Genomic DNA, 25,973 nt, shown 5'->3' with positions numbered 1-25,973 from the left:
CTCATAAGAGCTTAAGAACTCTGCTTCCCTAAATGTAAATGGAGAGTTTGAGGAAACACAAGTCTTTGATGTGTGTGGGCAGATGTAATGCATTTAGGCAGAATATTTTAATTATGTGAATTACAACAGGACAGCCTGCTCTTTTTCTTTTTAGCATGCTGAGTCATTTCCACTTGGACTCTGCAAACATGGACCCTTGCACTGAGTGTTTAAGTATTTGGAATAAACAATTAATGTTGTGCTCCAGCTTTTGCAAGCCTTGTGCAGAATAAAGAAATCACTCCTTTTCTTCTCTCTTTCCTTGTGCTTGTTAGGACCTCCTTTGGAAGAGACTGGAGCTAGTTGGGCACCCCAGTTTGAGATACACAGTGCCAAGGGCCAGTTTGCTGAAACCATCTCACCCAGTTCCCAGGGATTGACTTCTGAGCCTTCTCTGAGGCTTTCAGTTGCCATCCAGTCTCATTTGTGTACAAAATATGGAGAGATGAGTCAGAGTAATTTCTCTCCCTTTATGAAGAAAATCTGATACCTTGTGCATAGTTGTGGTATTTCTATACAGAGTTTACATACTAGCCACCAACCCAGTTGTATTTTTCTTTTGAATCTTTTGATTTTTTTCATACAGTAATTGTTCTGAACTCTGTAGCTAAATGAGGTGTTTATTCAACATCTGTGCCTTCTAAATATTTACTAATGAAGATCTTTTCAAAAACTTTTTCCCTCAGCTTGTTGACTAGGCAGCGTAACTTTTTCCATTTCTTTGATCCTGAAGCCCCCTTTATTTTAATTATCCTCCCTTTGGCAGCCAAAGGAAAATGTGGCAAAATATACTGAGCCCTTCCTCACCCCTCCAGTTAACAGAAATACCGGTTGTAGATCAAAGATCCCATCAGAACAAACTGCTTCCTATGCAATAAGCCCTCTGTCTCTGGAATAAGCAAGTTTATCTTCATTGTGCATTCCGATAAGATGTTATTATAGCAGTGACTTTAATTACATTTCTCATTATTATATTAGTGTGCAGTAACATAGAGTTTCACTGAATCTAAATGTGTTAGATTGTAAAATATGGTGCCTTTAAGTCTTGTGATGGAAGCCACAAAACAACAAAAAAAAACCAGGGTCGGTTCTACAGTTGGATAGATGTTTCTGTGAAAGGAATGATGAAATTTTTATGGAATATGGTCTGGAGCATGGAAAAAGATGAAGAGATATCATGAAATGGCAACAGCATATGCATCATGTACTGTACATCATCTCTGTAATTCAAATGCAGTAGGACTTTAGAAAATAAGCAGCTGCTTTATGATTTAAGGAATAAATACTTTTCTGTCTGAAGTTCATACGGTGATATGCCTACCGGTATGCTTTAGTGGCAAATCTTTAAATGTTGATTTGCTTTCCTCCGTAAGAAATAACTTCTTCTCCCCTTATTTCTCTTTTAGTTTGTTTGGGTTTTTTTATGGTAAGACAAGAAAATATAAGACTAATAAACTATCTTAAAGTATTTAATCCTAGGCATTGAGTGGGTTAAAAATGTTTGTAGGTATAAAAACATTCTTCAAGGTTTGGACATTTCAGATATCTAATAGTCACTGAACAGATGCTGAGTAAAACAGATCTTTATGTATCTCAGCTTCTCTGATAATTTGATTAAATATGAGGCTTGGTATTTGGTGCCAGGTGTTTCCCAGGGGAGTGAATTTATCACATGCTTAGTCTTGCAATCCTTTTTTAATAACTACTTGATCTATAACTTAATGAAAATGGTGGTGGTAGTTCCTATGAACTGCAGTCAACTTTAAATCAGGACATAAATTACCAAATGCATCTCCCTTTGAAAGGCACAGACCTCCAAGCAGACTGTTCCTACTTGTCCTATGGAGTGGCAATAACTTCATGATCTCCAAGACAACAACATATTTGCAAGGAGTGGATTGGAGTGCAGTGGTCTCCTTCTTGGAAATCCTAAGCAAAATATTCAGTCAGTACCCAACTTGTTTCAAAGCAAAGAGGGTAAAATGATGCACTGCGTGACCCCTACTGCTTGAAGCAACTGTAATTTGTGAGGTTCTTTTTCCTTCTGCCAGATAATAAAAATACAGATAAAACTGATGCATATAAATCAAGTTTTTAATTAAAATACTTTGAGTTTTCTAGTACAGATGGCATTTTCCCTTCTAATCACTGCATCCTGCTATAATGCCAACACTGAACAAATAAGATGTCTTTATCAGTACAATGTTCTTGTCTGTCATGTATCACTGAGGGTTTTTTCCTTTTTATATTTTGAGTTTTAAATAGTCTAGTTTATAAAGAAATCTTTTTTTCTCCCCTGGCAGGCACATATACTGTCTTTCTTTAAACCATGGGAGTGTTTTAAAATAAAATATTATTAAGGAGATGTTTGCAATCAACATTAATTTTTAACATCTTTACATGTTTTCATCTGGAGAGGGAAGGCCGAGGACACCATTTAGTGATAAGAGTTCCAAGTGACCTTCCAAGAGGGGCTTTCTCCAAAAGCGAAACACATCTTTGCAGTCTCTGTTTTGGGAAATTTGTTAATGAGCTTTTAAGTCCATAAAAAAGAAAAAGGCTGGGGGAGGGAGAGGGGGGATTACTGGCTTGTTGCTGTTGTGACCATTCTTTTCCCTTCCTAGAACAAGAAAATGAAGAAACCATATAAGCATGTGAAAATCCAAGCAACCATACCTTCTAAGTAAACAGAACACACAAGGGCATTTTAGGGAGAACTGCTGCAGTATGACAGGTAAAGATAAAACAAAGTTTCCAGTAAGATTGGAAAAGACCTCCAAGACCACCAAATTCAACCTCCAATGGAACAGCACCATGCCCACTAGGTCATATCACAAAGTCTCACATTTTCTCAAGTTTGGAACACTTCCAGGGATGCTGACTCCACCGTTGCCCGGGGAGCCTGTTCCAATGCATAACCACTCTATCACTAGTTTTGCCTGGGAGAAGAGGCCAATCCCCACCTTGCTACAGCCTCCTTTCAGGCACTTATAGAGAGCGATGGAACTGTTCAAGCTGAGTTTCAAACAGAAGGAGACACATCAGAACTGAAATTTACACATCAAGATGATCCCACTCAGTATTTCCAAAACCTTCTCCATACCTCTTCTTCACTGACAGTGTGGCCAAGAGAAAAAAATCTCTCTATGGACTGACTTTAAATCTGCTTCCAGAAAGGGTCAGGAATGATACCCTGTCAGGTCAATAGTTTCTTCTGAAAAAATCTGTTCACTAAGGATAGCTTCCCTGGGCTCAAAAATTTAGCATCTAATATGGAAGGAATAAGTGTTGGGCTAAGTCATGACTGGTAGAGAATCCTATCACTGAAATACAGAGGTTGCTTTGCAGAGGTTGCTTGATTGCAAGGTATCATGACTTAATTGCATTTGTGATGTGTGATCAGGAGACAATTCAGACAGCTCTACAAGTTCTTGGAAAAAAATAATAAAATAAAATAAAATAAAATAAAATAAAATAAAAACAACAAACAAAACCAGAAATTCAGTCTTACAAAGCTGAAAGCATTTTGAAGCTAAATCAGCTGAAAAGAAAGAAAATAAATAGAAAAATAATAATAATTAGGAACTGCTTAAAACATTCTAGGAGATACTTTCAAAACCACAGTCCAACTGAGAACGGAGGCTGTTCTGGTTAACAGAGAACAGACAGACCCCAAACGAGTATGAATGCAAATATGTTCTATAAAACACACAAAACAAAAAAGAAACAGAGATTTTAAAAAAATCATAAAGGAAAAAACGGAGGATAAATCCATGGATAGCAAAAGTAACAGTAAGAAAGGGGTTAAGTATTCCAGAAGTTAAATTTTTTGTTCAGTACTAGGTACAAATGATAGAAATTAGAATAATAAATTAAAGATTTCAAAAACTATCTGGAAAAAAAGAGAGTTAAATTACTTATACTGCAAGGTAATAACATATTTTTTATTTTAACAATAACTGAAGATGATATTAAAAAGCAAACCCTGACTTAAGACATTTTGAAATCATCAGGTCAATAGCTTCTTGTGAAAAGTTGTGCTTAATGGATTGCCTGGTCTTAAAAATTCAGCATCTAATACCTTGTTCTCAAGGATTTTAAATGTGAGCACTAATGAGCAGCTCTATGACCAACACATGCTACTTCAACAGATTTGGAAAGGTTAGGAACATTAAAGCAGAAGACAGCTAATATTATGTTAGCATTTTGAGATATATGGAATCTGTGGGGTGATTAGAGGTCTTTCAGAGTTAAAAACAGTTCCAGGTAAAACAATGAAACAGTTAAAACAGGTCATGGTCATTAAAGGGTTAAGGGGGGACAACAGGAGGACAACATATGTACCACCACTCAATAAATACATCTGATGAAATTTAAACTGAATTAAAAGATTAGCTGGTAAAGGAAATGAGTTTGATATTACAGACTTTTCAGAGGTATTCAGCTTCACGCTACCTGACATTTTAATTAAGAAATTAATGTAAGCTGTATTGAATTTGTATTATTTTAAGTTGATTAAAAACTGACTAGTTCCTTGGTCTGAAAACATCACCATAAATGGGGAAAATTTTATCAGCTTGATGGATTTTTAATGAGGGCTCAAAGAGATAATTTCTTGACCTAACAGTATTTAACTATGTTTTTAATAATGACACAGAAGAATCTATGAAGTTCTTATTGAGAACTTTGCCAATGACACAAACTATGGCATTGTTGAAAAAGGAAGAGAAAAAAAAATTGAAGAGAATATATAATTAGACTGTCAGTAGGGCAGGTGGGGACCTCAAATTCATTCTATCCCTCCCCATTTCCATGAAAGAACCAGCTGTTCTGACAGATTTTTTACCTAATCTGTTCTTCAGAGGTATAATTTCTCCCTCAGCAATGGGGAAGTTATTCCAGTACTTGCTTGTAAGCCTGGCTCAAGAAAACAGCATGTTTCTGCACATGCTGTTCCTGTCTGTGAGGTGACATGCTGGAGTGAAGAATGCAGGTCAAGGTGTGAGAGGATGGGGAGTCTGACCTAGACCTTAAATAAATCTTGGGCTTCATCTGAGCAAGAGACAAAATTATTAAATATTGGTGTGATCTCCACAGGTTGAAATAGAGACATACAAGGTCAACTGTTCTCTGTGTATATCCCCTGATGTCTAGTAGAGCTGGAGAAGCCTGGGTTCTTGATGTCCGCCATTCAAAAATGTTGAAAATTTGGAATGGAATCAAAGGGGAGCCCAGCAACTCTTAAGATTATTTAATCACCTGATATTTAAGGGCCATTGCCAGGTGTATGAAGGAAAAGGTAGAGCATAAGCACAGGTTGTAAAAGAACAGACATGCAGAAATAATGAACTTTTAGTCCCATGTGTAAAGACACAAGATCAAACTGCTAGTAGCTGAAGATAGAAAAATTCAGAGCAGAGAAAGCTATTTTTCTTTACAGCCCCTGCTTATGCTACCTTTTCAGCCAAGGATAAGCCTGACCACGGAACAACTTAGCAAGACTTGTATTTTCCATCACTAATGATTTCAAAATCTCTTTTTCCAGAAGATTTGCTCTAACTCAACCACAGCTGTTGGCTCTGATGCCAAAGTTTGGGGAAATCCTGGGACCTCTGCATATATGTGAAGTTAAAGGACAGTGGCTCAATCTTACGGCCAATGAATCTTTGCATATTGTTTCTTTTCCATACTCTTTCTTTTCATCCAAGCAAGTCCTCAGCAACAAGAAAACTGCTCAAGTTAGTAAGATAAAGAATGGACTTAGATAAAATGGCTGAGAGTTCATCTGATTCTTCTCAACATTAGGTGTGAAGTTCAGAAGGCAAAGTGAAGACAGGGGATTACAGCAGTTCTTGAATCAATGCCAGCTGAGCCAGAGGCACATAAATATTTCATCCAGGTCAAGCAAACCAGGGAGGTAATTTATTACAGGTTTCAGCCAGTGATGGCTAAAAAGGGTGGAAAGAATCCTTCCAGAGTTTACCTTCCAAGGTTTACTAAGTCATCAACGTTGCTATGCTAAAGGAACAAGAAATGCAAGTATGTTTTCTCTGTCCTCTTCCTCCACATGGTCTCATAGTTTTGAGGACAAAGTAACAGACTCTGTCAACTGGAAGATCTTCTTCCAACTAATCTCAGCTAGTCTGGCATCAATCCACATATCTTGGAATAAAAAGACATCTCAAGAATCATATTGTTCTGAGCATCTCAAGTCTTATTCTCTGCAGCAGAGAACAAACTCAGCATGAATAACAAGACAGGTAGTTGGATCTCAGTGCACTAAAAGCTTTGGAGAATTAAAGCCAAGTCATTGTATGTGGATCAAAGAAAAGGAAAAAAATCAAGGGACCCCGTGGAGCTTTGGTATAGTAAGATGAAGACAAATTTCCCTGGAATACCTTAGAGTTTATGGGGTTTTAGCTCGGAGCAGAAATTACCCCCAAAATCTTTAATCGCAAATATGATTCCGTTCTTTTAGCCAGTACTTACATACACCCACTAACAAAAATCTTGTTATGGTACTGGATAGGAAATTATCCTTTCCGCTTATGAAAACTGTAGTAACCTGGCCAGTCCAAATATTTTGCAGAGTCTTTTTCAGCTAGTAATTGAAAGGTACCAAGAATAAATTCATTTGTCCATACCACAGTATGCTCATTCACTTCTTGACACCTCTTTCAACCCTGGATGAAAAGAAGCTAAATGACAAATTTCAGATCTCACTAGTCATCTGACCCAAAAGGGACAGAATCCCCATCCTGGTGGCAGTACCTGAAGCCACTCGGCCCGCTTACCTCTTTGTCTCCCAATATTTCTGAACTATTGTTTTTCAGTTTTCTCTGGTGGTCCTTGTTACTTCCACTCAACTGCTGATTCCCTTTTTTTCTTCTCTCCCTTTAGGCGTGTACCTCCAAACCTGCCTGCCTACGTCCTTCTTCTGCCTCTCTGGATTTATAGCTTCACTTGCAGAATCTGAAGCAAAGAGCAGTGAAATGAGCAATTGCAATACCTTTTCTGTGACAGAACAGACCACCCAGCTGCCCAGCACAGTCTCTGCAATGCTGTATTCACCAACATGTTGCACAGGATTGCAGCTGCTTTTTCCACCTGTTTTTCTTCTGAGAATTAGCATCTTAAACCATAAACATGCAGGAAATCGATCTAAGTAGCACAAAACATGTTTGTAAAATCAAATGTTTCAACCTGCTTGTGCTGGAAAAGATGTGTGAAGGAAGACTCCCTGATGGTTCAAGTGCTTATTTTTAAACCTGATACAGATGTGTCCAAACTGTTGGGACCTTAGTAGCATACTGAGATACCCAAACTGCCTATGAATAAGAAGCAGGGTAAGCTCCAAGCTTCCAGACAGCACAAGAAATATCAAACAGTTAGACCCGAGGGTAAGGAGTTGGGGCTGGTCCAGCCCTATCCTGGGAAGGGGAGTAAAATGTGTGGAGTTAGGCATCCTGGCAGGGTTTGGGCTTGTAGTTCAGGCACCCACCGAGAGAGTGAGATGGTGGCTGCTGCTGCTTGAATAATCAGCTTCTTCTTGGCAATGCTGTCCCACATCTGACTCCACCCTGCAATACAGGAACAGCCCTCACTTTCCAGGGCTCTGGCACAGGCAAAGCGGGCAACAGAACCACAACTATGTTGCTGTTCCGAAATACCCGCTGCCAGAGGCAAGTGCATGCTGTGTCTTTGCCTGGAGAAAGCCCTTGAGGAAAATGTAACTCATGCAGTAAATCCAAGATACTGTGGGTAGGAGTCTTCTAGCGCCCACAGCAGCACACTTGGAGCTGTTTGAGGGATCTCCATCGCCCAGCACACGACACTGCTGTTGTAACAGCTGTTCCTTGTTCAGTGGTGGACACTGCCAGTACTTCACTGGAGCCCTGGAGCAGTACCTACAGAGTCAGTATATTTACAGTTCTTAGGAACTTGCAGTTCCGTCCAAGGGGAAAAATCATGTTAGACTATGTTTTATACAGTAGCAGTGCTAAAAGACATTAGTACCTTTCCATCTATTTTACAGCTACATCCAATCTTTACTATTTTCTATATAACCTTACGCTAATGATTTTCTTTACAGAGTTATCCAGTACAAAAAGACAAAATACAGACCAAAATAAGAAGAATACTCCGATAAGGTTTTGTTTTATGAGTAAAGAAGGTTGGTCCATGTTTTACAGGAGGGGATTTGAGGAAGAAAGTTACATCATGTGCAGGCTAAGGGAGGGCTTTTACAAAGGGCAGGATTGGATTTGAGGCACTGGAGAGAGATAACGGCAAATGAGAAATGGAATTAGCAGAGCCCAGGTGGTGCAGAGGAGTGACAGGTGATGAATCACCCTGGCAGGAGGAGCAGAGCCTTACAAAGAGGACACTGGCTTTGAAAGCCATGCAGAAGATTTGGGCTCAGGGATTTGGGCTCTGAAAGTGTGTGTGGAGAGAGTGAAAAGGACAGGTGGAATATATGAGCACTGCTCCTGAGGAGATCCATTATTCCAAAGGTTCCAAGAAGATCGCAGGTAACACCAGCAGCTCTGCAAAAAATTGTTGCCTGCTATATAATCTATAATGTATCAAACTCTAGTTTTATATACATATATATATATGTATAAACACACACATGTGACCTCTGTTAGCTAGAGTTTTTTTCTGATATGGGACAGTTAAAACCGCCACCACACAAATAGGAATGCAATTAAATCATTTCACAAATAATTTATGCCTATTTAACTGGAAGCGTCAATCAAAGTAAAGTTTTAGGAACTGGCTGCTCAATCTAGGCAGCAGCTCTGCTGGCTGGGATCACTCCAGTAGCAGTACTGGTATTTTAATGTACTCTGCCAATGAAGATACATTGGAGATAGCACAGCAGGCTGTGCACCAGAGTGGCAAGAGTAAAGACCTGCCTTGTCCTGCCACCCTTTTTGGTAGCAGAAACTCTGAGCAGAGGCATGAGAAACCAGAGGTTTCAACACCCGAAAGAGATGCAGTGAGACCCAGCAGAATTTGGTTGTGCCTCAGTAAGTTACACACCACACCTCTGCCGACCCACCCCCCCCTACCCCCCACAACTGCCCATGTATACATTTGCAGTGTGATGTCTTCAGTTAAAAATAAACAGCATTGTGGACATAAAATCTGAAAGCATGCCGAGTTAGGATATGTGATTGGCACTTTATGAATATTTACAGTGATTTCTAATTAACAGCATCTCTTCTGCTACTCCTCTGTCAAGAAGTCTCCTGTAGGAGAAGCCCGACAAGTAGTGGGGAAGCCACCGGTATTTGAAGACGATTGACTCCGAAGCAGGAAATAGAGATATTTTGGGGCATTACATTGTATCTCCCTATTGCACCACAGCCCTAACGCAGGCATGCTTGGACAAAACTGTGCTGCGGAGCCGTAATTGCATTGTGGCTTTTTGATGTCTACTCAAACAACATTAGCTTTGCTGTCATGTTTTACAATGCAAAAAATTTTGGTGAAAATGTCAGCAGGATGGTATCTTTAATCATATTTATTGATTGACCTCAAAAGGCACAGTGCAATTTAACTGGAGCCCCTCAATGCAGCCAGGGTCAGGTTCAGACAGTACCTGTTCCTAGCACTGCCTGGAGCCCCAATTTCATGAGTAGCTCTTATGTCTAGTGTCCTTGAAGCCACTTGACTTCCCTTCTTTCAGCCCTTCCTTATTGCGGCTAATGCAATACGCTACACAGCTAGAGATTCTTACTTCTAGGGAATATGAGGGCTTAATAGGTAATCTCTGGAGCAGGAAATGCATCTGCTCATCAGTGCCAGCTGCAGTTTGGTGTTCTCTGACCAGTCCGACATATGATGGGACCTCCGTACAGCCCGGCGTGGGAAGGCACAGTCTGATCCCCAAACCCGTTGCAGCTGTGCTGTCCAGCCGTCCCAGAGGGACGACGTTAATTCCAAGTCTTTGCCCGCAGCCGGCGTTTATCTCCCGTGCCCAAAAACCGGGTCAGCAGCACTCGTAGCAGCGCAGGACGGGGCTGAACTTGGCCCACGCCCCGCTTGGCCACTGTATCGGTCCTCGGGGACTGGCGAGAAGGACCCCGGGGAAGGGCCGGCTGGGGGGGCCATGGGCGAAGGACCTGTCCCGGGGCGGCCCGGCGGTCACACACAAACGCCTCGCCGGCCCCGCACGGCTCCGGGCAGGGCAGGGATGGGGGCACCCCTCCGCCGGCAGCCCGGGCCGGCGGAACGGCATCCCGCGAGGCGGCTGCGCTCCCGCGGGGCGCGGGGCTGGGGGCGAGCGGCAGCGGGGGGTGTGTGAAGGGCGGGTTCCGCGGGGGTGGTTCGTGTGTGCCTGTGGGTGAGCTCTGTCACGGGGAGCCCGTGTGCCGGAGGGGCAGAACTCGGCGGGTGCGGAGCGGTGAGCGCGGCGAGGGGCGGCGTGCGGTGGGTGCGGGTGCCGGGAGGTGCATGGTGTGAGTGTGCGTGTAAGTGTGTGCGTGTAACTCACCGTGGGCGTGTGCTCGTCCGTGTGTGGATCTGTATCTGTGTGGATGTGCGTGTGTGTGCGCGGTGCCAAGCGTGCTTGCGCCTGCGAGTGTGTGGATGTGTGCTTGTGTGTGTGCGACTGTGTGTGAGCGATCTCGTGTGTGTGAGATCGTGTGTGTGTGTGTGTGTGTGTGTGTGTGTGTGAGCGTGTGTGAGCGCGGCCGGGGGGGCGCGGGGGCGGAGGGGCGAGGGGCGGGCCAGCGGCCGCGGCGCTGCTGGCCGCGGTCCAGCCCGGCGCACTAATACAGCCTGGCGGCTCCCGCCTGACTGACGCCGGCCGGGGCTGCTGCTGCCGCTGCCGCTGCGCCCTGGCCCCGCCGCCGCGCAGCTGCAGCCCCGCTCCCGCCCGCGGCGCGCCGAGACCCCAACCCGCGCCCGTGGCAGGTAAGAGCCGGGGCTCCCGGCCGCGTCCCGGGAAGGGCGGAGGGGGAAGCAGAGGGGACGGGGAACAGTGCCGTCGCTCCAAACTTCGCGCCGGGGCTGTCCCGCATCCTTCCCCGAGCGGTGCCGGGTCGCGGGGCGGCGTCGGCCGCAGCATCCCCCAGTGCGCCCGGCGCAGCAGCCGCGGCGGCGCCCCGGGCCGGTGTCCCCCCGGCTGGCGGCCCCGGCCCCGCTGCGCTGGGGCGGTGTGCGGGCGGGGGCTGGGGCCGCAGAGCAGCGAGATGAGACAGACCGACGCCAGGACGGCGAGCGAAAGGAGGAGCGCGGGGAAAAACATTTTTATGGATGGCTAAACGCTGACAAGTCTTCCCGCTGTCAGGATTTCTTTCTTTCTCGTTTAAGTAGCAGAGGGGAGGGAAAAAAAAAAAAAAAAAAAAAAAGAAAAGAAAAGAAACAACAGAGCCCCACATGACATGTTTGGAAATACTTTTCCTTTCAGAGGTTATTTTCTCTTCAAGAAATCCCGCTCCTGGACACGCTCCCAGGCAAAACGGAGCAGAATTGCTGGGATTCGGGATTTTTATTCCAGCTATGAACGGAGACTCTGATTGGCTTCTTGTCTTTTGGCTCCGAAGTTAAAAAGTTACACGTTTGTTGGTTAGCAAGTAACCAACATTTCCAAAAACAATAGCCCTCGATATGGCAAATTATAAATCACTGTAATTTTATCTCCGTGCTCTAAGTGGGGGAAAAATTCGGAGTTCGGCTCATTGGTAACAATTCGGATATTGTTTGCTAACTTTGTGTTTGCCTAGTTTGATTTTATGGGTAAATTTATTTCATGCTAGCCAGGTCTGCTTTAAAAGAGGCATTAGTGGGAATAAAAATAAATGACACACACATGGACACGTGCACATGGACAGACATGCAAGCCCACTGTTAATTACTTGCATCTTATAAATTAGTGAAAGAAATATTTCAGCCCAGAATGGTCAACTATTTAGTGAAGGAGCTCTCCCTTGGAAGAAGTGGGAAATGATGTGCACGGCTTCAGGAATGTATTCAAGTTCGCAGTGGTTTGGGAAGGGCACTGCAGATAATGCAAGTTTCAGTACTCTTCAGCATCTCCGATGTGTGGAAATGTGCCCCTTTATATGTGCAAGTATTTGTGCAGTAGGACAAATCTTCCCATTTTCAGGAGCATAAGATGAAGAAAGTGCTGCAAAATTTTTCTCCTCAGCAATGGTAGGACAAATGTCATCACTCAAACAAACCTCATCTGTTTTAATCCAGCCAGACAACTCCCTTCTTTCAGATTTGATAAGTACCAGTGTCTGGCTGGTTCATCTTTGCTTCCTGTTAGATTTTAAAGCAGACGCTGGGGATGTTTGTGGTTTGTTTTTTTTTTGTTGTTGTTTGTGGTTTTTTTTTTGTTTTTGTTTTTGTTTTTTAAATATTGAGATAATTTGACTCAGTAGCTAAAATAAGCATGCCCAAAAGTACATTTAAAGTCAGTTGTATCAAGAAGGATATCTTGTATTTACTGGGTTTAGCAGTAGTTCCCATTCCCATCTGTCCTTTGTGATGGAATTAGAAACATTTTCTTCTTTACTTTATTACCTCGCACATAAGCTGATAAACAGTAATTCTGCAAAAGTGCCTGGAATAAGAGTCAAGTGTATTTTATCACAAATGCTTATCATAGCCATATTATATGTGCAAACCGGGAGATTTCCTAATGGATGCATTGAATCTGTGTCAGTATTAGTAAATTGATACAAGGTGGAGAGAGCTTTTATTTACCTGCAGCAACTGAAACAAATATGCAGAAAGCTGTCAACTGCACAACTTTGTGAAGAAGCTGAGAATTAGAATTTCACTAAAGAGTTATGCACACACATGCCAAATATCTGCAGAAGGTGGGGATGTGGTGTAGAGGAACTCGGTAGCACCTCGGGTTTGAAAGCTACTCTCATGAAAACAGACAGTAGTGCCCCATCTGCACTTCAGTGGGTACAAGACAAGGCCCAGCTCACTAGAAGAGGAGTGTAGAAGCGTCAGTATAATGTAACATGTAACATCTGCACAGTTAATTCTCCTTTCTCTCCTTTTATTCTTTTACAGGCTTTCTGCATCTTGCATTTGAATTCTTAGCTATGTGCTGTTATCAGACGGGGAGATAATGTGTCATGCAATCCTCTCTCCTGAGTGCTAAAGTGCTGTAATTTGGATGGCCAGGCTAATCTGTCGCTATAAAGTTTTATTTTTCCATTGTTAAATTCAAAGGACAATGACTACTAATTACAAGTGACCTTTAACCAAAACACTAGCTGGAGTTTATCACCAGTGCTGATACTGACTAACAGTAATTCCAGCATCAGCAGTACTGGGCACCCTGTTTCAAAGAAACTTAGAAGAATAAGGGGACATACATACATATGTATGTATGGGGACATACATACATATGTATGTATATATGTATACATACATATATATGTATATATGTATACATATATATGTATATATAGATATGCTCTATAATTTGTCTTCTGCAAAAAATACAGTGATAGCGTAGAGAAATTCCATTTTCTGTGCAATATATACACGAGGAAGCTTTTACAAATAATAATTACAGGGTTGGGGAAGAAAAAAAAACCCAAACAATGCATCATAAATATTTTAAATGAAAACAACACAGCAGAAATATACATAGTAAAGGTTGTTCTGTCTAACTGCCTGATTTCCTGGTACAGGTGGGTATAAAGAACCATTAGTGTTACTGTACATGAGCAGCAAGGGATAGTAATAACAACAACAGTTTGAAATAATCATCACCATCCTATTACTGTCTTTGAAAACAGGTGTAAAGAAGCACTAGACTTTGATTACAGTGCAACAAAATCAATTTTTCAAAAATATCCCAAATTATTTCCCATCTTATATTTTGTCTGCAGTGTTTGAATGGTTAATACTGTGGGAATTTTACAAGTGGAAAAGGTACTTAAAGAGACTTGGGCCCTGTGTATTTCTTATAGCAGCTAAAAATCTGGCTGTGCTTTTGCAGATGAGTGGATTTAAAAGATTGCAGGATCAGAGCCCATATTGGGATCCTGACTAATACATGTTTACATTTTAATTAAAGCAGGTGAAACGTCAGGTGGATTGTTCTACAGAACCATTCACAGGTTTCTGCATCTTAGACAGACGTATGGTTGAGCAGTTCTCTTTGAGATTCAGTTCCTCTGGACAAGGGCACAGCAAGAACATGGTGGAGGTGGACATGGAGTGAAGGAGACTTCCCAATTTATGCAGCCACCCCTACTTTAAAAACCAAGAAAAAACAGAAGAAGAAAATCTGATAATTGATCTCTGTTTTTCTGAGACAGTGTTAAGAGGGAAGTGTGTTTCTGTTTGGGAGAAGCAAAGCCTTAGCTTTCACATCTTTCTATCCAAACTTGTTTCCTTCCCACTCTTTTTTTCCTTGTCAGTAGCATCACCATTCTCCCTCTGCCAACCTTAGCATCATCTTTGCCTCTTCTGTTTCCTCACAGGTCGTGATACTTCCAGATATCTCTTGACAGTTTTTCTTCATGTTACTTCTTACATTCCTCCTTCCTTTTGTTTGCAGCTGCCAAAGCATTAGTCCACACTGTGGCAGCCTTCCAGCTTGATACTGCAACCTCCCATTTCCCAACAAGCTCTCTTCTCCCACCTACGTTCTGCTCCCAGTTATGCTCCCATATGCAAAATTCTGCATCTTTTGCTATTCTTCCTGAAACATCTCCCATTCTGGAATCTCTCTATATGCCTGGCCTTTGTATAGGTTTTGAAAATATTCCTCACATCCTGAGTTCCCCACAACTGTTGGCCTCAAACTCACTGTCCATTAAAAGAGAGAAATGAGGAGGAAAAAAAATTAACAGACCCGTGGGTCATTAGAGTTTGTTCTGCTTCAGGCTTCCTTTCACCCTCATTACCTGGCTACAATGGGAGCCAGATTGGCCACTTCTTGATAATGGTGGTTCTGTGTTTGCTTGGCCTGGTGGTGTGCGTGCTGCGCAGAGCAGCAGGCAGGAACTGGCAATGGAGGTGCCCTTTCCAGAAGGCCTTGTCTGCAAGCAGCAAAGCTCCACCTAATGAAGAATCCTTTATAATGTGAATAACCCTGCAGCTGAGGTCAATACATTTCAACAATGCCTAATCTTTTTTTATGTGTGTTTTCTTGCTTGCCTTCCCTTAACAAAAAAACCCACCAAAAAAACCCAAACCGCCCCACCTTGCAAAAAACCCTACCTTTTTTTTTTTTTTTTTTCTTTTAAGCATTCCTTTGCAGAATTCCTCATCAGATCATACATCACAAAGCCATCCCTGTCAGAGTACCTGTGGGACAGATGCAGAAATCGAGGCACCTGAGGGAAAGCTGTTTATCCTGAGGCTTGTGGCAGGAAGCGATCCCACACGCTGCCCAGTAGGCACAAAACTGACTGGAGGCACAAGCAGTTCAAGTGGCTTTTCAAAACTCTCTTAGGGTTACTTGCTGGTCTTGCCTATCCAAACCTACTTGTCTCTGTCAAATTACTCTGGCCCAATTGCCAAGTTGCAGTTTCTCACCCTGCAGCGTATGTGAGGTAGCTGATTTATCTCTCTCTCATCAACAGATCTTGGAGTACTTCACACATGGCATGAAACCTTCACAGAGACATCTAGAGCAGAGAAACCAAAATACATTCCCATGGGAGGCTGCAGCTCCCATTCCTGTCCTGCTGCATGGTCCTACAAGAACGACCTCAGGCTTCTTGGTGGTGGCCTCCTTGGGAGCCTTGGGCTGTAGGGGCTGCATGGGCTGGAGCTGAGTGTTAGGAGAGGAAGGGCAGAAACAGCTATGAAGATATGGGGTATTCCTTGGAATCCTGAGATGGATTTGAAGAAGAGTGAAATATTTCTTTTAAAGATTCAGGGCCTGATTTGTGCCTTCTGCTCAGTGTTTTCTGAAGTTGGTAGTTAACATGACATGTCATCTTACATGCTAAAGAGAATTTTGCCTTTTGTTTTTTACTCCCAGGCTCAAATGTAGGCATATGAAGCATGTTTAATCTCATTAGCAAGTGTTCTGGTTTACAGAGAATCAGAGCACCCACATCTTCAGCTGAAGTCAGTGGGAATGGCCAGCTATTTCCTTCTTTCCCCCACAGGAGGGAACTAGATAGGCAAGTTCTTGCTCCTTTTGTTCTTAGCCGTTTTGTTGGGAAATAACTTCCACGGACACTCCAAGCATATCCAGATATTTTTCATAGAAAATATCCTGGTCCCTTGACCAAGGCAATCCCTGCCACTGAATCAGATCTTTACATGGATGAAGCACACTAATACTAGTGCTTACCTCTTCTCCACAGAGTTATTTGCTGCAGTTCTCCAAGATGTAGGCTATGTGGATACTCCACCCTTCCTCCCCCCAGCAGGGTTTCACAAGCTACTGAGGGCTCAATTAGCACAGATTACTGCGGATGTTCATGCAGGAGAACCTATATGTTAATCTTATTGCATTAGCAATTTCCCACAGTGATGCACAAATGGAAGCCTTTTAGGAAAAACAGATTTGAATGTGATATGGTTTGAACACAATGAAATGCTAATGCGATTCCATGGACAACTGCTAGTGTGATGTATACAGAAAATGTCTTGTGTGTGAAATCTATCCCTCCTATGCAGTTGGCCAGGCTGTCTTACCTGTAGAGTAGGAGAGGTGGCCAGCAGTACTGTTGCTTCCTCCCCAGGCCTGCTGCCAGTCAGAGGGGAAGCACTTCTGGAAGTTCTTCCTTTTGAGTTTTTTATCCAGGATCCATATGATCTATTGATCTGTATTTCACTTTCTAAGCTGTGAGATGCTAAATCATCTGCAAAATACATCAGCTGTGTTAACACCAGAACTGAGTAATGCTTCAGATAGACCTCCCTGAGGCGGGATGTGCTACCATACAATGTGAGAACGTTTGCTGTATCCTTTTTCCCTGTGTGCACTGTAAAGGCACAACCAGGTATGCAAAAGCGTATTCTCTTCTGGCAATTTAAGACACTAAACTTCCAGAATAGATTCCTATCAGACTAGAGTGCCACATCCTTGGTGAAGTCATTGTTCTTTAGATGTATCCTTATTCACAACGTTCTTAACATCTAAATCTAAGCAAATCCTTCTCCTAAAATGAGTATTTGGGAATGACTCCAAGAATGCCAGTGGTTGATAACAAGGTTTACAGGATAAACTTTAGACCAGCATGGAAGCTGAAATTCTTCTCAAGTCCCCGTCTTCCTTTGTGGAGTGTTTGTTCTGGAAGCACTTGGCTGCATGCTTTGTATTAGAGACAAATCAGCTTTTATTTTAAAAGCAGGAATTCTATTTTTTGTGTATTTCTAACCGTTCCATTTTTAGAAACACCAATGGGCTTTGCTGCAGTTTCTCTGGGAATGGTGGGTATGTGAGGAATGCAGGACCGACTGGCTATAAAATGGGGATAGCCAGAGCCATGAGAAGACATTTTGGCTTCCTAGGCAGGTTGATGCACCTCCTCATCACCCAAATGCCTCCTGCCTTCTCCCAGAGATACATCCTCAGAGCTCCTCCACGGCATGAGTGCTCCTTAGCCCTCAGCTCTGCTGGAGGAAAGCAGCTGAGAGAGGGGCTTTTCCTTGGAAGTGCTGGTCTGAGTCTGAGCAAGGCAGCCTCAGGAAGGGGGAAGGCAGGGACTGGGTGGATGGGTCTTCTTCCTGCCTGCAGGGAGCAGGGTGTGAGGCAGAGAAGAGGATGTGTCCCTGTGGGATTGCATCTTAGAAACTTCGGTGTGGCCCAGACAGGGAATATTGTGCAGTTCACTGCTTATAAACATCACAGTCACTGGTTTCCTTTAAAAATTAATACCGAGGAAGGAAGTGCAGTCGGAGAGAGATCGTAGTGATAGATCCAGTTTAGTATTTTTACATAGACTTTTGTTGTGGTAATTTTGTGGGGTGCCCTCAGATATTGTGGGAGATTTTCAAAGGCAAAAATTGGTGGGAATATACAGCCCTCTGGTTTGGGTTGCTGTCCTCAGCAGCTGGATGCAAGTAGCCCAGGGGTCAAAGGCAGTGTAGCCATGCTAGCCCAGTGTTGCACCAGAAGAGAGGGGCCCTTTCACTTGGTTGTAGTAGGGGATGTAGGGTCATCTCAAGGGGTTTTCCAGTCCCTTCTTCCTCCCCAAGGCCAGCACAGTTATTCTTGAAGCCAGCTGTGTAAAATGCACTCACAGACAGCAGCAACTGTCCCAACACTTATCTATCCTACTCATATGCTGTCCCTGATTTTTCAAGTGGACATGAAAGATGGATTGCCCCTATCCTATCTGCAGCAGATTTTGCACATAGGGGTACTGTTACCATGCCCATGTAACAGAACATAAGAGGGGAGAACACCTCTGTTCTCCGCATCTTATGTCACACTGACAGAATTTTGTTGAACCGTCTGCCAATGTGCTCATCCACAGTCCCACAGCAGGAGTTGGTACATACCTTCCTAATCAGGCATCATGGGCATACCAAACATGGCCTGTGTACTTAATTTTCTTTTGTGACAGAATTTATGCTTCTGAAACACTTCTGCAGGTGTTTGGCCTGTGGAAGAGCACATAGCTGTTTTAAGGTGTGCAGCTTATATACTTGAATCTTTCCTCCTTTGTATCAAGTTAGAAGATGTTATTCCTGTCAAGAGAGGCTAAAAGATGCTGAGTAGACAAGGTAATACTTGAGTGGTTACATGGGCTCAGAAAAATTATGTGGATGTCAGAGATTTATAGTTACTAGCATCAAATTTTGTTCTTAATTTATTTGGGAGGCAGTGAGTTCAGGTGAAGGCTCCATAGGGTGAACAAGTGGCTGGAGAAGCATGAGATTTGCTTTGTGATTCTGATGCCTGCACATAAAGTTCAATGAAGAAGGGTTTTCTGAACAAACTTGAAAAAGACTCAAGAAAATAGGTTTCAGAAGCTTGCAGTATTCATTTAAGCTTATATGAATAAACAAGATGTTGCCGGGGCTGTGCGAAACATGGGTAAATTTGAGCCTCAGACACTCTACCTCCTATCATTGCATCTGGTTTTAGTTGGAGCAGTCCAAGGTCAAACCAGGAAGAAATTTAATTTCTTAATTAAAAAAAACCCAACATTCTTTTCATCCTATTAAATTAAAACCCTAGGTGTTAGGTTCTGTGGTTGTGGAAGAAGTTGTTAACATTGTAATGAATAATTCATGTACTTTATTTTCTTGTGTGTGAAAGACAGTGGTTTCCAATAGATTCATAACAGCACCCTTGTCTCAAGGGTGGGTCCCAAGGACAACAAGAAGCCTCAGGGGATCCCAACTGATGTTGAGGGTGCCGTGAGTGGAACAAGTGATTTACATGCTTCAAAAATAACATGTGGCCACTGTTGCTGAGCCATGAGCTGGTTACTGGACTGTGCTGCTCAGGCTGTGCCTTCACGCTGCTCTCCTGGAATGAGCGTACATGTGAAACCTCTGCTGCCCAGCCCCAAGTTGCTGTTTGGACAAAAAAAAAAAAAAAAAGGTTGGTGCATGAGGCCCAAGGCAAGGTTGGTGGGGTTTGCCACTCATTTGAGACCCACATATTTGTACACACTTTTGTTTGTTTGTTTGTTTTAAAACCCTTTTCCCTGCTGATGTATAGAAGATCCCTGTAGTGAGTAGCAGTGAGGATTTGACTCGGAAGGTTCTTTGCCAGCCCTGGGTATGTGCAGACTGCTGCCAGCTGGGCACATTTGAAAACATACCAAGAATCATTTAATTTAAGAAAACTCGCGTGCTTCTCTCTTTCATAGTAGGTAGAAGTAACTGAATCAGTGCTAGGTAAAAATAACTAACCAAGAGCATGTTGCCTGCATTCCTCTTCACGTTGATCGACTGAAACAATTTTCTGCCTTCCAGTTCTGTTGTGATTTAGTTGCTGAGTGTCAAACTTCCAGCTATAATTGTCTCACTGCTCTGTTTTCCAGCCACACGCATCTCCAAGAACTGCACAGCTTATGTCTAGACGACCCTCTGAGAAATTTCCCTCTGTGGCCTTACTTAGCTGTTGCAGTGACACCGAGACTGATGATGTCAGGCATTCTCGAGACAGATAGCCATGCCTCTCACCAGGCAAGTGCTGGAGTAGAGGCAGCACCTTGAATCTTTATGCTGAGCCCAGAAGTACATACACATCTGCCCACACTTGTGCTTACATGCATATACACAGATCTGTTTTTGAGGGACGTTGGACACTTTTACACAGTGGTGTCTTAAGTCTGTTGTTGTTAGCATCCGTGAAAGTTTTCCTTTTTGACTTCTGCAGAAACCTTAGAGTGAAATTTAACAAGGACTGGTGCAGTTTCCCTGCTGTGCCTGTGGGAACAAAATTCCCCCAGCCTGAGGGAATGGTACGAAGCTGTGTCAGGGGAGCTTTAGGCTGGATATCAGGAAAAGTTTCTTCGCCCAGCAGGTGGCTAGGCGCTGGAACAGGCTCCCCAGGGAAGCAGTCACAGCACCAAGCCTGACAGAGTTCAAGACGTGTTTGGACAATGCTCTGAGGCACATGGTGTGGCTCTCGGGGTGGCCTGTGCAGGGCCAGGAGTTGGCTTTGATGACCCTAGTGTGTCTCTTTCAACTCAAGATAGTCTATGATTCTGTGATTCTGTGACAGCTAAATTAGAGGAAACTTCATCAGCATGTCGGACTGCACAGGCATTCTACTGAGGTGGAATGTGAATCTTTCCTGACACAATGGATCCTTTTTGCATTAGATAAAATCTAAACAAAATCTTTCCATAGTGGAGATATCAGCATGTTTTCACTAGACAGAGAGGAGGGCAAGTTTAATTTCCACGAGCTCTGGAACCCCTATTATTGATTTCATCAGTTAGGAAACCTCAGTTATGGTGGGCTTTCTTCTGCTCGTGACATGTCAGGCTATTTATTACCACAGTAGAAGTTACTGAGGTGAAGCTCCTGGAGCAACACATTTTTCCTGTCGACCTGAGGACCTACAGGTTATTTCTACACCAGAAGGTGAAAAATGGGCATAGGAGGAGGAGAAAATATCCTAGTCCCATCCACTTCATGTCCATTTTGCTGGCTCTTAGCCTTGCAGTCATTCAGACTTGAGGTGCCTCATCTGGCACAGCATTAGCTGTATGCAGTGCCTGATTTTGCTATTTTTTTTTCTAGGTATTTACCTTTATGTGGAATGGTCCATGCTATATACACACATATTTTTCTTAAATAGAGATTTAGGGACTTGGGGATGAGTAGGTCAGATATGGGTGTCAAGAATTTGGACGTGTTTATGTAGCCAAGTAAATTCTACGGAAAGACTGCTTCTATACTAATAACTTAAACATGCCTTATACTGTTCTTGGCCTTGAGGCTTACTTTTGTGCAATGGCTGTCTCACCCTCCAAAACATGGTGGCTCTATGCTGACTTATTATTAGGAGTGACCCCTGTTCCCTCCTAACTCTTGACCTACGCACAAAAGTGGTTTGGGGGTGTGCTGCGGGCACAGACCAAAGCCATTCCAGATGCTGTGGTAATAACATGCAACAGGTAATAAAGTTCCTGTGCCCAGAGATGTTTCCCACTGCTATTGTGCCACAGCAATAGTAGGCAACCCTGTGTCTAGGGAGAATGGAGCCAGCGAACTGGGCTGACATGTTTTCAGTCCCACCTTCTCCTGCAGGCACAGAAGAAAAAAGGGTGGGTCCATGCTCACGTCCCAGATGTCTTCTACCTCTTCCCTAAATCAAGCTCCAGATCTTAGGCTATACTCAGTGATGGAATAAAGATTTACAGCATGGAAGACTGACCGTGTTTAGTGTTGACCAGTCACTTAGCTGACAGATAGACAAAGCCTTCCCTGTAGTCCCCGAGGAGGGAATTGTATTAGGAATATATCCTGAACGATGCCTGACTCATCCTCATGATATCACATCATATCTGAGGGAGATAGAGCTGGCCAGACCAGAACTTCTGACACTGTATAATGGACATGTGTGGGGAATATGGATCAAAACTGTAACACTTCCCTCCCCACTGCTACTCTAAACTGCACCAAGCATCGAGAAACACAATGGATCATCAGCGCAGAAAATAGATCAAGTGTGGGTTTGAAACATTCCAGTTGGGTAGGCAAGTTGCCAGTTACCAAAGGCACATGGCTTAAGCAACTGCTGTCCTGAAAGACTGTTAAAATTAAATTGTAAATTGACATCTCTGTTGTTGCAGCCCTGGAGCAGAGTGGCTGCCACCCTATTTCACAATGGAGAATCTAAGCGTAGCAACACAGGGCTTACTTAGTCTGCTGAATAGTGTGCAGTATTATGTAATTTAATAACATTAAACTAGGATGTTCTGATAATACTGTTTGAAAGCTGTTTAGTTTGTTTAATACCATTTATATTTTATATGTCAGTTGAATTTGGGGAAAAAATATTTTAGAAGAAACTGGGGGGAGCGCGGTAGGAAATTGTGCAATGTACTTATCTGAGACTACATCACATGGTCTGCAAAGCATGGCTTTTGCTTTTATACACATAGTCTTGGCGACTCTCCCACCAGCAACAATAGTGCTCAGACTCAGACTGATGTCACTGTTGAGTTATTTAATTTGACTGAACGAGATTAATGTGTTTATTTAAAACCTTGGTCAAAATGGAAAAGAAAATCTCAGGACAATACTTTTATGTGAATATGTATGTTTTCACATCTGATGATTGTAATGTTGCATTAACTTATCAGAAGCAGTTGTTTACACATGCCAATGCCCAGGAGACCCCCTCAGATAAGAAGTGTGAGCCATTTTCCCTCTCAGCATAGAGCAGAGACTTCTACACTGCTACTGGTCCGGTGGGCTTTCATCCCAGGCTTTCCTTGCTTCCTGTTGCTGCTGTCAGGGTTGATCCACAGTGATCCCAGCATTGTTTTATTTTCTCATATGAAGATGGGGTTTGGTGCCACCAGGCAGTGACAGCAGTATGATGGTGGATCCTCCACAGGTTCTCACGAGGGCAGCAAGGGACAGACACCTCCACTGCACAGGATGTCTGGATGGGGCTGGTGCTGGGCTCTGTAGCCTGAGCTTTATTGACAGTTGAGGACAAATGGACACACACATATGTTGAGAATGTAGAAATTGCATAAATCAGAGCTCAGTGCTCTGGTGGGTGCCTGAAGCAAGGTGTGCCAGTTCCACTTTCCAGTTTTGTAGTTCTTCTGTGCATATTTTCATGGTGCTTGCCATATGAAAGTCTTAGGGAAGAGCAGCTGCTGCTGCCAAAGAGTTACTTTCATGATTTCTCCTCTGTGCAGCCAAGTCCTTCCATCCTCCTAGTGCAGTGGAAGGTTTTTGGGAATTTGAGCCCCTTCCCCCACCATTGCTGCTGTTGTGGAGGAAGGGGAAAAGCTTGTTATGTTTCCATGTATCTGCATTTCTCAGGGTGCTGGGCATCTCCCAAAGGGAAAAGCAGTGGGGCATAGGAATGGGCATGAGAACAAAACGGAAGAGCTGGGAGAAAAACAGCTCTAGGCAGTCCTTGGTCCTCAGTAAACATCACAGCCTGTCCAAGAGGCTGTGCTGCCCTGGGCCATGTGTGCTCACGGTGCAGCATGCTCCGAGCTGCGTGGCGCCGAGGTATCTGAGTATGCCAAGGAACCAGTCTTTGGGATTGGCCTCCTGTCTCACTGTGTTGTACCTGCACCTGCACACGGTGTTCCCCAGGTGCCCTTTGAACTCTTGCAATACCTGTACATTTAAGGAATTGCACAAAAATATGGTTTGTGAAGCTCTGCCACTCCATGTGCTGGGCAACACCTGGCTCCTCAGTGGCTGCATCTAAGCGGTGCTGAGGACTGTGAGCAGGCCTTTATTGGTGGGGCAAAAAGGTCCACAAGGGTGGACTAGGGCAGTCATGGAGCTGCTTTTCTAGAGGCATCCATTTGGAAGCTGCTCCCATCTCCTGTTTTAAGTGCCCTCTGTGTAGTTCAGACCTTTGGACTTGCTGTGCACAGGGGGTCCATGAAATATATTTAAAGCACTAAATAGCTTGACATACAAGGACATTTTTTCCTCAGAGTTCCAGTCAGTGGAAATATGTAATTTTCAGCTAAAATTAGACTGGCTCCAGCTATATGAAGAAAAAAAAAAAAAAGCCCTCAAGAACTAAACTCTTTCTGTTGGACTTTGTCAGATGTAGCAACTCCTAGCAAAAATAACTCAGGATCCATCCAGCACAAACTGTGTCCAAAAGTCTGTGACTTGGATCCAGAAAGCTGTGAACTGTTGAAGAGAGAGAAACAGACTTTATAGGCAAAAAAGTTTTTTCTCTTCCATGTAAAAAAATATAAAAAGTTTAGAGAATACTAGTAAATCTTTCAAGAGCCTTAAATGAAATCTAGGAGTAGTTTAAATTAATTTTGCAGTTAATATTTTACAGCTCTTGACAGTACAGTGAGATTGGAGTGGCAGAGAGGGAGTTGAAATCAGAACAGTATTCACTCATTGCTTCCATAAAATTTGGTATTACAGATTTATTTTCATAGAAGATGATTGGGCTGAACCTACAGCTACCAGCATATAAAAAAGAGGGTAAATTCTCTTTTGTACTAGAAATAATCTTAGTCCTGCAATCATTTGCCTGGCTGCATTAAACTCTAAACACAAGTTGAAGTGACTGGATACTTTACAATTTCCATGGTCCAACTCTAAAATGAGTGGGGTGCACAGTGCGGAGGATAGGCTTGGGCCCAAAATAAACATTAAAAACCAAACAGAAAACCACTGAAAATTAACTACACATTTTGAGTGATTTCTCTTTCACAACATTTTATTGAAGGAACAATGGAAATAGTGTGTGAAACCTAACCATGTATTGTGTTGCTGTTCCAGGCTTCATCAGCAGTTTCTTGATGTTTGGAAAGTTCTGAGACCCACCCTGTTGGACTACTTGTAACCAGTGCCTAAGACTACAAAAACGTACGTGTGAAAGAACCTCTCTTCCTTCTTCCACTGAAGGAAGTGTCCATCACAATACTGTGGAAACTCCGTGCAGGCCTTGCAAGGCAGGAGAACAGTTTGTGCTTCTGTTGACGCTAGTGCGTAATCTCTGCTTCTTATGCACTCCAGCACCCCTATCAGTTCCTTGTTCTCCTTCACCAGCCCCGCAGTGAAAAGGCTGCTGGGCTGGAAACAAGGAGATGAAGAAGAAAAGTGGGCAGAAAAAGCTGTTGATTCCTTGGTGAAGAAGTTAAAGAAGAAAAAAGGAGCCATGGAAGAGCTGGAGAGGGCTCTGAGCTGCCCAGGTCAGCCCAGTAAATGCGTCACGATCCCACGTTCCTTGGATGGGCGGCTGCAGGTGTCTCACCGCAAGGGGCTTCCCCATGTCATATATTGCAGAGTGTGGCGCTGGCCTGACTTACAATCTCATCATGAGTTGAAACCACTGGAATGTTGTGAGTTCCCTTTTGGCTCAAAACAGAAGGAAGTGTGCATCAACCCCTACCATTACCGGCGGGTGGAAACCCCAGGTAATTATGTCATCTGCAAATGATTTGCATCTCTGTTAGCTCTTGCTCTGACAGGCCTAATCTTGGTGCATCCTACAGCAGTGCTCTGAAATGTGAAAAGGCAGGCTCCATCTGATGGAAGGATCTTGGGTCTTACCCTGCCTGCTGCTGTCATAGCTCTGGCAGCCAGGACTAGGGAGAGAGTAAGGAGCCCCTCGCCCGTTGGGGTCTGCGTCCCATCAGACCCCTGAGGGCACCCGGATCTTGTCCAAGGTGCTGAAAGCAGCTTCCTCTCCATGAGCGCAGGTGCTGAATCCTCCCCGTCTGAACTGGTGGCCATCTGCATGAAGTCTGGGCACCAGCCTGGCCTCACCACCGTGGTGAGATTTTGTCTCACTGAAAAGCAACAGTTGACCAGGAAAGACTAGCTTTCTCTTT

The 25,973-nt window shown here is 43.5% G+C and overlaps 1 protein-coding gene across 2 annotated transcripts in view; it reads left to right on the top strand.

Moving 5' to 3' along the window:
* Nucleotides 1-10,787: 10,787 nt before the first annotated feature.
* SMAD9 (SMAD family member 9) overlaps nt 10,788-25,973 on the top strand; it is a 46,171-nt gene continuing 30,985 nt past the window's right edge. Inside the window, exons 1-2 of one of the 2 annotated variants that reach the window (XM_068182030.1) lie at nt 10,788-10,962; nt 24,919-25,556. In XM_068182030.1, the coding sequence (XP_068038131.1) occupies nt 25,145-25,556 (412 nt within the window). In that variant the 5' untranslated portion in view covers nt 10,788-10,962; nt 24,919-25,144. The remainder of the gene's footprint in view (nt 10,963-24,918; nt 25,557-25,973) is intronic. The other variant, XM_068182029.1, reaches the window with a different exon arrangement.

The sequence above is a fragment of the Anomalospiza imberbis genome, chromosome 2 (genome assembly GCF_031753505.1).
Source record: "Anomalospiza imberbis isolate Cuckoo-Finch-1a 21T00152 chromosome 2, ASM3175350v1, whole genome shotgun sequence".
Lineage (NCBI taxonomy): Eukaryota > Metazoa > Chordata > Aves > Passeriformes > Viduidae > Anomalospiza > Anomalospiza imberbis.
The sequence above is the reverse complement of the archived record's forward strand: the minus strand, read 5'-3'. Positions and strand labels throughout refer to the sequence as shown.